Raw genomic sequence first — 14,010 nt, 5'->3', positions numbered from 1 at the left:
ACACACTCACGCACACACACACGCACGCACACAAAAAGAGACACACACAAAGACACACAGAGAGAGAGAGAGAGAGAGAGAGAGAGAGAGAGAGACAGAGAGAGAGAGAGAGAGAGAGAGACACACAGACAGACAGACACACACACACGCGCACACACACACACACCCACAGAGAGAGAGACAGAGAGAGAGAGACACACAGACAGACAGACACACACACACACACACACACTGACACCCTTATCTGCTGTCAGCTGTAGACTAACCCAGGAGAACAGCACAGAATACTGCAGTTTGGAAACGTAACACTGGGTTAATGACTTTGTGGCGAACACAGGTTCTGCACAACTGTATCTTTATTTTTAGGTATCTTTACTTGTAACAAGAACTGCATTTCAAAGACTGAAAATCTGAACCAAAACCTCAACAGAAAAAAAGAAATACACTTGGTCGTTTTCAATTTAAGGCTAGCACAAAATTGAACATGTTTAAAGTCAAAATAAAAAGATTTCCGGTCAACATTTTATCTGCAAGCAAAAAATGCATTCATTTTCATTCAATATGGCATCGGCTGGGTTTATGACGACATCACATCACCAAATGAAACAGAAAAACCTTGCTGGCGTTCCAGATGTACACATTAGAGCAGTATTAACTGCCAGATGCATGTTCATTATTAAACCATGTCACTAATGTACTAAAAACATCCAGAGTGGAGGTTGTATGGATGTGACTGGACTGATGACGGCCTTTTTCATTCAAAATTCAAAACACGTCTGATTGTTCTAAATATGTACAATCATAGCTGAGCTTTTCCAAAACTGTGGGACGTTAAATCTTCATTTTTGTCATTTAAAATGACTAACAAGTGATAAAGGAGCTGAATGACTTCAATGTAGGTTAAAATAAGTACAGCCTTCACTTGGTATTATTAAGAGTTGGAGACAAATTTGCTTTTACTCAGCTCAGAATTTGGGGAAACTTAAGGTGGCATCAAGCAGTGCATCAGGAGACCTGTGGCTCCACGGTAGAATATATATATTTAAACTTTTCAAAAGGCAAAAAGTGAAAAGCTAAAAATGATTTAATTTAAATAAGAGTCATTAATGCCAGAGTAACTGGCTGTATGTCCCGCAAAATGAATCCAAAGCCAAATCTGCAGTGCAGTCGTCTTCCTTCACGCAGCAACCCACAATCGTTTCATAGGACAGGAAAAAGGCCAAGAGTGAAACACCCAGTATAAAAACAAATCAAGGCCAAAAAGTATGAATTACACTGTAGATGTTAAATCAAATACTTATGTTTCATACACATAAACAAAAATGCACTTAAGTCTTTTTTCAAATTTGAGCAGTTGATTCCAAACAGACACAAACTAATACCAAGACAGGCACATGTGCTCATACAACACTTTGGTTTCATCTGTCGTCAAACTTTTTACTTAAAAAAATTCAAACAAATCAGGTTTGCTTGACCTCAGGCCAGTGTCTTGTGGGAAATGAGTGGAGGCCAATTAGGTAACGGTAAAAATGAATGAACCCTGCGCTCCATTTTTCTAACCTTCTAAGTTATTTAATTAAATACATTTGTTTATAACCTGATTACCTCTTTTCTCAGGACATTTTCCTTTCTAACAACGCTGGTAGTATCAGCACTTTAAAAAGGACCACACTGGCAATATTCGTTAGTTTTAGTAGTCTTGTCGTTACCCAAAAACTACCACAGTGTTGCACTGGGGGACATCTTCCTGTTCATGACTAACATGGGCATTGTAGTTTATTTTGAGTCCATTTGTGTAAATACTCACTAGAGCACCAAGTGTGTATTTATCCACAGCTAAGAATAGTCCCCAAAAAATGCACTTTGCTTCTGTCTAAACAACGTGTGATAAAACCAAAGTGGCCAGCTGTTTCAGCTAATTATTTTTGCTTTAAAAAAATGTCACTATATATCTGTAACTACTACATTGACAGACTAACTACCAATGGTTGGTTTTGGTCTTTCCATTGTATTTGTTGATAATAATAATAACTAAAAAAAAAAAAGAATAAAAGTAGCCTTGTCCTTTATGTTACTGTTGGGAATGTAAACATCCTATTGAAAAAGTAACATTACATTCGTTGAGTACAGAAATGTATCTAAAATGTAATTAGTAAGCTGCCTCTTACCTCTTCTGAAAATGAAGTAAAAAGTTTGACGTGAGCAACTGAAACCACACTTGTGCATACCAAACAACATAATGCTCCACATGGTAACTGGGGAATGCCCCCAAAAAACGTGCATTCAGTAGTTCTGATGAATATAAGGCATTGCTATACTTATCGGGATTCAATATTCGGGATAGATTGTGCAAATGCATCACATATTAGAGAAAAACAAACTAACAGAATGAGGGAGACCATGTAAGTTAAAACTGGTTGTTGCAGATGCTTGCATCCTTCTACATTTACGCTGTAAACTTTTTTGAGTAATTCTTATACTGTAACTGTACGCTCCGACACTTCAGCCAACCACAATGTTCAACGAGGCGGAGTTGTATAATCCTGTGGTGGACAAAAGGATACTGTCTTCTTTGGCAGTAGTGGTTTCTTTACAGCCATAGAAAGAAATAATGCATTGAACTATTTTTTTTTATTATTATTTTCACATTTTTTAGGCAAGTCAAGGCCCCAGGTAGTACAACAGTTTAACTAATGCTAAGCTGAGCAAAGCCCATCAATTTGATGTCATCTGGTATTTCAGACCCCTCAGTTCCAGAGGCCTGTGAAAATAAGAGGGAAGAATAAAAAGCCTGTGAGGAAGAAGACTCCATGCCTAGTTTGCTAGCTGCACGCACGTTTCAAAACTCAACCCCGGGCCCGCTGTGTCGAGGAGTTAACCTCCATATATGGGCGCCTGCTCTACCAACTGCGCTATCTGGGCGCCATATGGCAGTTTTAAGCAACTCAGGGCATTAAACTAAAGTGCACGTATCTTATAAAGCAATGTGCGCTAGAAATATCAGTGCAGTCTTGTCTTAAAAACACAATGTTCATTGTTTTAACATACTAATAATTAATGAACAATAACTACACAGACAGGGGAAGAGAGATATAACATAGCCATCACATCCCTCAACTAGTATGACTGGGCCTTTGTGGGCTTTTCCAGTTCCTAAAAATGCTCCTCTGTGTAACAGGCCTGGTATAAAAAGTTGCACAGTACAACTCATTCAAATTTAACAAAATTACGGATCAAACAAAAAAAAAGGATATCGGTGATTTATTAGAAACAACTACTATTGTTTACAGATGAAGGTGTAGCACTCACCAGTTTGAAAGTGACATTTCTATTGCCTTGAGGTTCATCAACTATTTTCTGCAAATTTGCAGCAACTGCAAAAAAAAAAAAATGAAAGCCAATGAAAACAATCAAAAATGTGTATGTGCTGCGTATGTTCAGAAAGAGAGGAAAATGTGAGATAATGTGAGATGGAAAAATTATCACAGAGTACTGCACTGTGAGCATTTTTTCTAGCATATGATCCACAGAGAGTGTTGAACCTTTAGGTAACTATGGAATGGAATATGGAATAAAACACAATGCTGTGTGTTTTTATCACTGACCTATTACTAAGTCCCTCCCGTCCACCAGGCCTGCAGACACCAGCTCCTGGGACACACCATCTGCTGTGTCTGAAAAGTCAGAGCATAAGAGACCCACTGTCACAGGTGGACGACAAAAAACATTTCCAGGGTACAGCTGGTTTCTCTTATGGTTTTGGGAAAATACACTGACAACTGCACTCCTTAAAAAACAAGCAGAGCTGTGTTTCTGAACCTTGTTCTTAGTGCTGATAAATATTGAAATTAGCTGCTTTTGCTTTTTTTTTTGTGGCTGCTGTAATGGAAAGCTGATGCGGCAAAATAAATGTCACAAAACACGAGGTATAAAGTGTCAGTTTCCCTTACTGATTAGCCAAAACGTGGCATCCACAGTGAAGATGTCAACATTTTTTGAACTACTTGGTGATTAATACAGAAACTCCACTTACCTCTCCCTGGCATAAATTCAAAGCGGATGTCATTTAGCTCCTTTTTTGAATTTCTAAAGAGATGAAAGAAAGAAAGAAAGAGCAGATCAGTGAAGTTGATCACCCCTTTGTTACAGGTTCATAAAAATGATGGAACGTAGACTAGGGTTGTGCAATTTATCGAATGTTTAATCGCGACCACAATTTCAGCTCCTAAGGATCACAAAAAACGAATAATTGAGTAAAAAGATAATTTTGCACATTATAATGTGCAAAATTAAATGACTCTGTACGCAATTGGATAGTTCTTCAACCAATCAGTTCCAACCAATTATTCCAGGTAACATCGAAGCGACAGCGGCATCAACGGGTCGCTGTGCTTAGGTGACCGAGCTGCATGGCAAAATCAAATAGCCGGCAGAGTGGGCGGGATTTACCCAGTCTAGGTATAAGCATCAGTATAAAAGACTGGTAAAAGCATTAAAAACAGAAGACTAAAAGCAGCAACCAGCGAGGTTAATCAAAAGTCATAGGTGTCGCTAAAAAGAAATGTTTTAAGTCCTTTTATGTATTTGTTAATGGAGAAACATACCTTAACCTTAATACCAAACTAATGGGAGCCTTGACATCCCCTGAGGCAGCTAGTGTCTGTCAAAATACAGATGAAGACATTTAAGTAGATTGAAAGCTTGCACAAGAAGTAGGAGAAGGAAAAATCAGTGGTTGAGAGATGACAGGCCCATTTTAAGAAAGTGTGATTAAAATAAACTGAGCTAGGTCAGACTAACCTGTGTGGGGGGAGCAGCAGCGGGTACGCCTGGTGTGGGAGATGTAGCCTGCGCAGTGGGTGGAGTGTTGACTGGTGTGGGCTGCAGTGGAACCTGGCCTGCAGCCTGAGGTAGCTCTGCCTGACCTGCGGCCGTTGGCTGGAGTGGACTACTTAAAGGCTCAGGGGTTTGGAAAACCTGAAGGAGACATGACATTTACAGGCAGTTCAGTTCCGTTTATTCTTTGTCCTAGAAGGGCAATTTGAATGCAGCAGAAAGACATGACATGAAAATATACAACACAAACCACACAACCATTTACACCATAAAAACAGCAATAAAGACAGCAGCTTCAGCCTGAGGTTAAGACCACTACTACAGTGGCTTGTGATAGACCTGAATTGATGCTTTATTTAAGTGAATACACACAAAAACTAAATGATATGTTGAGACTTTCTGGTCTAAACATGCAAATGACTGCCACAGTGTAACACCAATGACTGTGCTCATATTCAATACACACATCAAAAAAGTTCAACTGTAGTTTGGCTAAACAATCTTAACTCAATGTCTACTTCCAAAAAGGTTAGGTAGACTTTGTAGGTTAAAACTGCAGTATCTCACCTGCAATGTTGAAATTTAATGAATTCCATAACATAGATATAATACATGTTTTGCCATAGTCTGACCAAGTACACTAAAGTATATAGAAACCACACTACCGCTACTGTAAAGAAATTACTTCGGAAACTCACCTCCGAATTCTGCGATCCCTCCTTTACTCTTGGGGACTGTAAAAACAGATTGAAGAAGATAATACTCAGAGAAGGCCATCACTGTGATGACTTTAAGCAAAGCAAAAACAGCATGTGTGGATGGAAGGAACACACAGAAAGCAAAAAAAGGTAAACGGCTCACTCGTTTACTTATTAATCAGTTCACATAGTTCATCCTTTAAGGTGAATGCAGTCATTTCATTAGAGTGAGAACAGAGATATCAAAAGGCTAATACTACTTTAACTACACTTCACTAGCTGGGTGACAGTTTTAAGTGAGGTGAGAGAAATACTGTATGTCAAACAGTAGTTATTTTGCTATACAGTGTCTAGCAGGGTAGCAATCCTTTTAATATTTTAATGTTTTAAGGTATTTCAAGCATTATTGCACATCAATAAGAGGTATGATTTATGGGAATATTCGATTTACAGGATTTCAGCATCAAGGTGATACAGCAAATAATTTGGTCAAAAATCTATATATATATATATCTCTCTCATCATGTACGTATATCATGACATAAAATACGTTTACATACAGTATTGCCCACCTTTAGGTGCTGTTAATCAAGTTGTAAACGAGTGAAAATATCTATTCTACAATTGTTGTTTCTATTTTTAGATTTGAAAAGCAGAGAAGCAGCATAAGTGAACACAAGGTCAGGAGGAAGTCACACTGTTATATCTTAATCTAAAAAAATACAAAATAAAGTTTAAACCAACGCCAATGAATGTTGAGTTGGACGGAAGCCCCGCTGGCCCAAATGAAGACAAACTGACTTGACTGAGAGGACGTGATGTGACGTCAGGCTGATGTCAGAAACTACATCAGCTGAGGAATCTGCTGTCTGGTTCAGACAAAGCTTCTGCGTGTTCAGGCTGTTACCAAGGAAACTGTATTCGTCTTTAAAACATAGACATGACACAGGTCCGCGGGCTCTAGTTGAGCGTCAGTTTGTGAGAGTTTCGATATATAACCCGCAATATAGCTTAAGTAAAAAGTTCAGTTTGCCATCAAGTAGCCAGTAAAGCAGCATCAAAGTAGCAGAGATGTGGTTGTGTTTGAATTCCTTGATGGGCATTAGCGCTCTAATTAAAAATCTATTACAGGGTTGATAAGTATTGATTAAATGGGATTTGGGTCAGTATAAATAAAAAATGATTTAAAAAGAGAAATGGAAATACAGATGGCTACCAGGAAAGGCAACTCTCCCTCAAAGAAAACTATAAACCTATGAACAGTTTAAAAAAAAAGGGTTTCTGACACTTTCCCAAATTTGAGGAAATAAATCCTGGAAATGGTTATGCATGTAAAATACATAACTACTTATGTGGACACAATCTCTTTTACAAATCGCTCCCTTCCCATGAGACACTAAATATCTCACAGTATAAAAAGACGCTTACAGTACTGACTAATCACTCCTGACAAGGCTAACTTGTGGGTCAAATTTGACTCGCACAGACTTGTAGTCTTCTGATAGGTTAGTGTAAAGTTACATAATCCTAGAACAAAGTCACGACTATGTTGAGGATAAGAGCTGTGTGCCGAAAAATCCAGTTTCATTAAAATCAAGTATCATTCCTACAAATACCGCTAAAGTGAAAGTGTATTTAACCAAAAGTCGAGATGAGACCTGATAATCTGGTTCATCAAAACTTTTAAGACAAACTGGATCTGTATGCAGTATCCAAAGGCTTTTCCTATTGCATTTCTTCAGCCCTAACTCTAGGAACAAAGGTTATTCTCCTTCACTTTTGTCTCCCTACGAGGTCTTTCCTGCCCTTTGTAGCAACCACGTGCTCCCTAGCTAACATGTGCAGAGAGAGTCCTTCCTTGTTAAGGGAAAGCCATCTGTATTGTGGTGGCAAGTAAACAACCCTGGACGCAGGCAGCTCGAGTGGGTAGGAGAAGCGCACTTGTCGCCTGGTGGCACTAACAGGCTTCACCTGCTGCTCCTTGGGCGTCAGACAGAACATACACACACACGGGAGACTCAGTGGAGAGACAAAGGACAGACATGCTACTGCACAGACACGAGAATGACAAAATTTAAACATTGGACAGCGATTAAAAGACAAGACATGTAGAATGTGACAAAAGTGTTAACGTGAGAGGGAAACATGTGTTGTAGGTTCACCTCACCCTTAAGGCAGCAACGGCTGCTTTGCCCTCTTCACTTTCTTCATCCAGCTCATCGTCACTCCATTCCCATTCGCCATCCTCCGTTTTATGCAGCCGACCACTTGAACCTGGCACTCGACGAACCTGTCAACACATATGCGCACAACTGAGCTCATCTTCTTAGCAATAAAGCATAAAGTGTCGATTTTAAACCATTGGCGTCTTACCCTTTTCGACCTCTCTGTTATTGTGGGCGCCCTCTGGAGCAACCTTTCATGTAAATACTCATGGGTCTGTCATGAAGAGGAAAGAAACCGCCGTTACACCAAAATCAGCTATATCTGTTTGTTCTATTACCTGATTAGGTCTTGTATTATTCAGAAATTGATTTGCGACCCATAATGTGCTTTAGTAAGACGCTTAGCTACACTTCTTTTTAAAGCATTCCACAACTTGGCTCCACCATATTCTATGTCAGTGAGTCCCTGACTTTACACAGGTCCACAACGTCTCTCAGGTCATCAGAATGAGGGACCCTGGTTGTGCTCCGCCCAAAGTGAAAGACTCCCCCTGATGGTCAGGTCAGTTGATGTTTTAAATCTCATCTCAAGATCTATTCATTCTAAAAGCCATTTTATTAATGCAGACTCTCTTTGAACAATTCTTGCTTATCTTTGATTTAAATGTTCATTCAAATGTTTTTCTTTGCTTTTTTTTGTTATTCAACCATAGTTTGAAAAAGTACTACGTAAATTAAGTTTTAATATACTTTAAACCAAACATTCCTGCTGCAGCCATCAGTGGGAATGTTTTTTGCCCAAGTTTTCTCATTAATACCAGGTGTGTATCCGTTCTAGAATCCCTAAAAAGGATCACAAAGCCTGCCCTCTGCTGTACATAAAGGGTAGTTCTTGTTGCTGAACAGAGTAATGGAATAATCAACTACTGCTGAACCAGCACTCTAGTTGTTCTAGTTGCTAGGGCACTGGGCAGCTGGGGGCTGGAGTTAGATTGCTTATCCCTGCTTTTTTAGGAAACGGCACTGTGTGGTCAGTAATGAGAGGAAAGCCGCGCTGGCCTCAACTTGGGTCAGATACACTGACAAGTTCAGCCAAGTGAGAGGTAGCCTGACTCACACAAACACCTTAGGGAGAGACTTTATTGGTTTATTTTCATCTCTTGATGCATTACTACAATTCTTGTTCCTACAAAAAATACCAATCAGTCAATCATTTCTAAACGTCTGGAACTAGACAATAACCAACCTACAGTCATTAAGAGCAGCTTAATTTTAAACAGAGGCCGTATTAGGCCATTCAGGTCCAATAACTTCTGCAGGCTCAGACCTTTACTCATCAACCAGCTCAACTGGTGCCTGAATCTGAGATAATGCTGACTCACTGTAACTAATTGAGTCACAGGCCCAGAGGGAGCTCAAGCACCTACCTTTGCTTTCTGAAAGAATTTATGCTTCAACAACTCGGAGGATGTCGGCCTAAAAAACAGAATAGCCATAAATCAGTTTTGTTGTACTCTCAATAATAGAAAAAAGGTGCGACATGTGTTTAATAGAACCAGGGAAATACAGTGAAACTAAAAGAATTGTGGTCAGGACACTACAAGCAATCACTTGCTGCTTTGCTTAACCTGTGCCAAGTAGTGTAAATCTGTAAATTGACTGTCCATGACACCACATGTTTGAAATTAGCATATAATTACCATACTGCCTTTGATTAAACATATCTACTGGAAGGCAATGTAAAGCACTTCATGTTATATGAGACTCTATGTAAAGGCATTACAATCAACACCTTTTCTCTGGCTCCTTCTGTAGACACAGGGAGATCATCTTCCTGAAGGATTTTCCGTATTTCTTTACCATCTCCTTGTCTGTGATGCCGGTCTCCAGGGACGGCGGATCATTCTGCAGCGTCAGCATCAAGACCTGAGGACACCAGCAACATTTTCACTCAAATGTCAAAAGAGCACAACACGTGGCATCTCATCAGCTGTGTCCACAGAAAGTCAGAGGAACTGACTTTGCATTTGTTTTGTGTCATTAACTCCACATTTCTAAGTAAGCTAGATTGCTCCACAGTGTCCTCACCTTCATTGGCGGGTATTTGTGATAAGGTGCGGCCCCTGTGGCAAGCTCAATGGCTGTGATCCCAAAACTCCAAATATCTGCTTTGAAATCATATCCCCTCACCTGTGGAAACGGAAGCATATATCATCTTCATCTTGTAATGTAACATGAGAGCCACAAATTCAAATATCAAAACCATCAACTGTGTTCATGGAAGAAATTGGTTTTCTCTCGAGGTACACCACAAAAATCCAGGCATTTTTGCAATGGAACGGGCTAATTTTCAACATTTAAAGTCATACATATTCTGTTCAGGAACCAGAGTCTTGCTGTAGTGTCGCGGAGTGCTTAGCCTTAGGAAAGATAAGCAGCTTTGGCTAGAGGCCTCTGTTAAAAATAAAAACGTCATTCCAGTCATCGTCAATTCATATTGAATGTCTGTTTCTTGCCTGCTAAGATAAGTTGTGTCTGATTGGGAGTTTTCTGTCGTCATGGTTACTTCTTGGCTCTGTGCTAAAGATGACCAACCTGCTCCATGACTTCTGGGGCCATCCAGCACGGCGTTCCAACAAATGTCTTGCGCACTTTATTTCGAGTGATGTCACCACCTGTGGCTAGAAAGGCACTGACACCAAAGTCTGAAGGAAGGGCCGAGAGAGGAAAGACAATTAGACAAACACACACAAATGACCCAAAGCAGTAAGTCAATACAAGTATTGTCAAGAGGTTAATTTGTCTCCACAGACTAGGCCTCCTATGCATAAATACACTGATATAGTGGAACAGAGTTGGCAATCTAACAGGGGTAAATGAGGTTGCAGTACAACAATGGTGCTGAAAGATAGTGTTGCCTTGTTGCTAAATATCAAAATACCTGCTATTTGCACTGAACCGTCATCCCCAAGGAGAATGTTTCCAGCCTTTAGATCTCTGTGAAAGACAAGAATTTGTACATTAATTAACTCCTCTCTCAAGGAGCTGTCAAAGATAAAGTGATCGAAGTAGCTCCAGAAATGACATAAAATTATTAAAGTTTTATGAAAGACTACTTTAGTTCTACCCTCAGCTAATTCAAGCATAAGGATCGGTTCTTTACTTTATTGCCCACTGATAACTTGGATTTTATACATCTTGGTTCAACAAATAGATTGGAAATATATAATTTCTCAATCCCTCTGGGTCTCTAGGTTTTTTTCAGACTTTATTGGAAACACACACGGTCTGCAGTTAATTTGTTCATCCCTGTTCAGGCTCCCCTGTTGGTGATAAGAGGATCCAGCAGGAACAGCTGTCTGGCTGCCTGTCTGCCACCGTGGACTGCCACGCAGAATATATATACGGCCATCTCACCAGCCAGACAGAGTTGTCATAGCAACAGACTTTCAGAGATAAAGTCAAAAGGGTCAAGGGAAAGAGAAAATAAAAAATAAGGATGGCAGCATTGTCACAGAGGGCATCAGTCGGCTCTTTCTGCTGTCCATGTATCATTTATAAACGAGGCATATGCACAAAACGGGGCTGAAAATGTGTGTAGGCCACTTCCCATGCAAAGGTTGTGCTTATAAACAAAGAAAAAAAATACTTGATGGGAGAATGTGCTGTCTTCCTCGTAAACTCTGACCCACGCGTACGCACATTTGAGAGACAGTGGGAATTGGCTACGCAGATGGTGAGGTGGTGAAGGGATGTCGGACGGCAGAAAGTAAATGTGGGAATAATGATTTCTCTTAATACTTTCAAGTATTGATGCCTCACACACATTTTTTCAATCCATATCATGCATGTTATCATTAAGATAGCTCCAGCAGTGTTAGTTGCGCTTGTACTGAGTGATAATTGTTCCATAAACACCTTGTAAAATCCAACTCAAATCAAAATTTGTTCTTAATATTTAATCGGCTCACCGTCACAGGAGAATGAGATGGCCTGACTCGAGCATATCAGATAGCATCAAATACCCTACCATTAGATAACGGCAGAACACAGTGTAAATAACTAAATGTCTCTCTTTAATACTGTGCATATATTATCAAATGTCAAAGTGAGAAAATACAGCCGTTAAGCTCTCGCGCAATCGTTACACTTAATGTCCTCGTTATCGGTTCAAACTTTAACACTGTTGGTGACAAAACCTGCAGGAAGAAAGGTGTTTTTGCCTTTTACACTTTCATCTTGAAATTGTATCTCTGGGTGGGGGATATAATTGATGCTGTGCTTTTGGCAAGGTGTTAACAATCACACATTGTTGTAAACAATAGGGATTGACCGATATGGATTTTTCCGTGTTGATATTGCTCTCCTTTTGCTGCCTCAATTTGCATCATAAAATGACACAATTATAACAAATGTTACAAGTCTCAATTTCAAAAACATAAATTACTTTTTTTTTTTAAATAGTAAAAACTGTTGGTAAAAAGTAAAAAAAAAAAAAAGGTAAGTGCTGAAAATACTAAAAATTAATATTTAAGCATAATTAAAATTCGGAAGAAAAAAATACTACTGCCAAGTAGGAAGAGAGTCTGATGTTTGTGTGTGTGTGTCTCTCCAAAGGACACACACACACCACACGCTCCAAACCTCAGGTGCGCCAGGTGGTCGCTGTATAAAATTCCCACGGAACAATGTCGGCATTACTTAATCCTATCTATGCATGTACTGATCTATGAACCGTGCCATACCAAATACAGGTCCTCGCAACTTTGGGGGCATGTGGCCGTTTGCAGCGAAGTGGTTTACATGAATATTATAATCTTCAACTTTATCACGAAGACTTGTTTGGATATAATACAGTTCAAGTTAAATCTTACCATATACCTGTGGGTCTGGTAAATATCGAAGCTGTCCCTGAGTGCCGTAATGCCTGTGTAGAAAGGTTTACCTACACTGTGGGAGAACAGGCCACAATTATAATTGGATTTGCAGCAATTCCTGAGTGTCTGAGAGTTTTTTTTGCTTTTTCCCCACTAGTTATCATGATTGGGCGTCACGAAAGAACACTTGCCAGGGTCATAAACATACTTATCAGCATTCACAAGGTGCTTTGCTTATTTATGGTTTGTTTTATGGAAAATGGACCTGTACAGGGCGGGATAAGAGGCTGGTTCTCGTACGCACACTTGTGGGTAATTTGTGTTATTTGATAAAAATGTATAAATCATAACAGAAATAATAATATGCATTTTTAAAGGCAACATTGCTTATATATTTGTACGGTTTATAAATCTGAATTTGTTTTTTGGCGTTTTAGAAAGGATCCTACGCACAGTTTTATAAATGAGACCCCAGGCTTTCAGAGAGTGAATGTGCATTTTAAAAGAGAACAATGGGAGAAAGACTTGAAAGGATACAACACTGAAGTGGAATAACCCCAAAAGTGTCACCACATTACACCTCCGTCCTCAACTTCTAACAAATTTCATTTGCACAAATTACCCTGAGAGTTCTTAAAACTGTACTGACAGGCAGACAAATGAGATGCAGTCTCAACAGCGGAGCGGTTCACTTTGTTACCAGATGGGGGCACTGGAGTAAAACGTTTGCAATTTTAGCTGAGAGATAAATGCGGTTTCCTCATGCAACCAGATTGGTCTCAATGAATGTAAAAAAAAAAAAGAAAGTCTTTCAAGTACTGTTGGAGATGAGACAAGACTCAGCTTTCAAGACACAAAGGCTCACTTTATCAGGCATATAATTTAATCCAGACTATAAACGAATGCCAAATACTGCGAATGCAGAGACAATTGTGGTGGTTGGAACAACGCTTGCGCTACTCAGACAGGATGTTTAAATGCATTGCTGTGCTACTAATATACCTAGTACCTGGGTTCCTGAACTCCTCCTGTGGTTTTGCAGTAAAAAAAAGTAGAGGAGGTGGAGTTGGCAATTTTGGCTTAAGCACCTCTTCTCCTGTAGCTATAAGAAGAACACTCTACAAGCAACCCACTCAAGACACACAATGTGGTAAAGTGTCTTAAGAAGTTGCAGGTCACGGTTCAGATCTTTGTTCAAATGCTGCTGAATACTTGAGTGTAGAGGACTCTTTGGCTAAGGGTGCTAAAGTAAAATACAACAGATGTAGCAACAGGGGCAGGGAGTGGCAAACAGTGAGGCACAGAGGGAGGAATGCAGCATATGTGACATATTAGAAGCAATACATGGGGATTCCCACTGGAGGACCAAATGACTACTTGGATGATAAAACTATCCAGAAGAAGACTGGGATACTACACAAGACAGTGTGATAG

The 14,010-nt window shown here is 39.6% G+C and overlaps 1 protein-coding gene across 2 annotated transcripts in view; it reads right to left on the bottom strand.

Moving 5' to 3' along the window:
• Positions 1-317: 317 nt before the first annotated feature.
• oxsr1b (oxidative stress responsive kinase 1b) overlaps positions 318-14,010 on the bottom strand; it is a 44,089-nt gene continuing 30,396 nt past the window's right edge. The window contains exons 5-18 of one of the 2 annotated variants that reach the window (XM_034861664.1): positions 10,641-10,696; positions 10,295-10,404; positions 9,788-9,889; positions 9,492-9,625; positions 9,127-9,175; positions 7,908-7,973; positions 7,702-7,824; positions 5,535-5,570; positions 4,801-4,977; positions 4,605-4,660; positions 4,034-4,086; positions 3,606-3,674; positions 3,310-3,374; positions 318-2,761 (exon numbers count right to left, since the gene is read on the bottom strand). In XM_034861664.1, the coding sequence (XP_034717555.1) occupies positions 2,687-2,761; positions 3,310-3,374; positions 3,606-3,674; positions 4,034-4,086; positions 4,605-4,660; positions 4,801-4,977; positions 5,535-5,570; positions 7,702-7,824; positions 7,908-7,973; positions 9,127-9,175; positions 9,492-9,625; positions 9,788-9,889; positions 10,295-10,404; positions 10,641-10,696 (1,171 nt within the window). In that variant the 3' untranslated portion in view covers positions 318-2,686. Of the gene's footprint in view, positions 2,762-3,309; positions 3,375-3,605; positions 3,675-4,033; positions 4,087-4,604; positions 4,661-4,800; positions 4,978-5,534; positions 5,571-7,701; positions 7,825-7,907; positions 7,974-9,126; positions 9,176-9,491; positions 9,626-9,787; positions 9,890-10,294; positions 10,405-10,640; positions 10,697-14,010 lie in introns of those variants that run through there. The other variant, XM_034861665.1, reaches the window with a different exon arrangement.

This window comes from Etheostoma cragini, chromosome 22 (genome assembly GCF_013103735.1).
Source record: "Etheostoma cragini isolate CJK2018 chromosome 22, CSU_Ecrag_1.0, whole genome shotgun sequence".
NCBI lineage: Eukaryota > Metazoa > Chordata > Actinopteri > Perciformes > Percidae > Etheostoma > Etheostoma cragini.
Note: the sequence above shows the minus strand (reverse complement) of the source record. Positions and strands in the feature narration are given on the sequence as shown.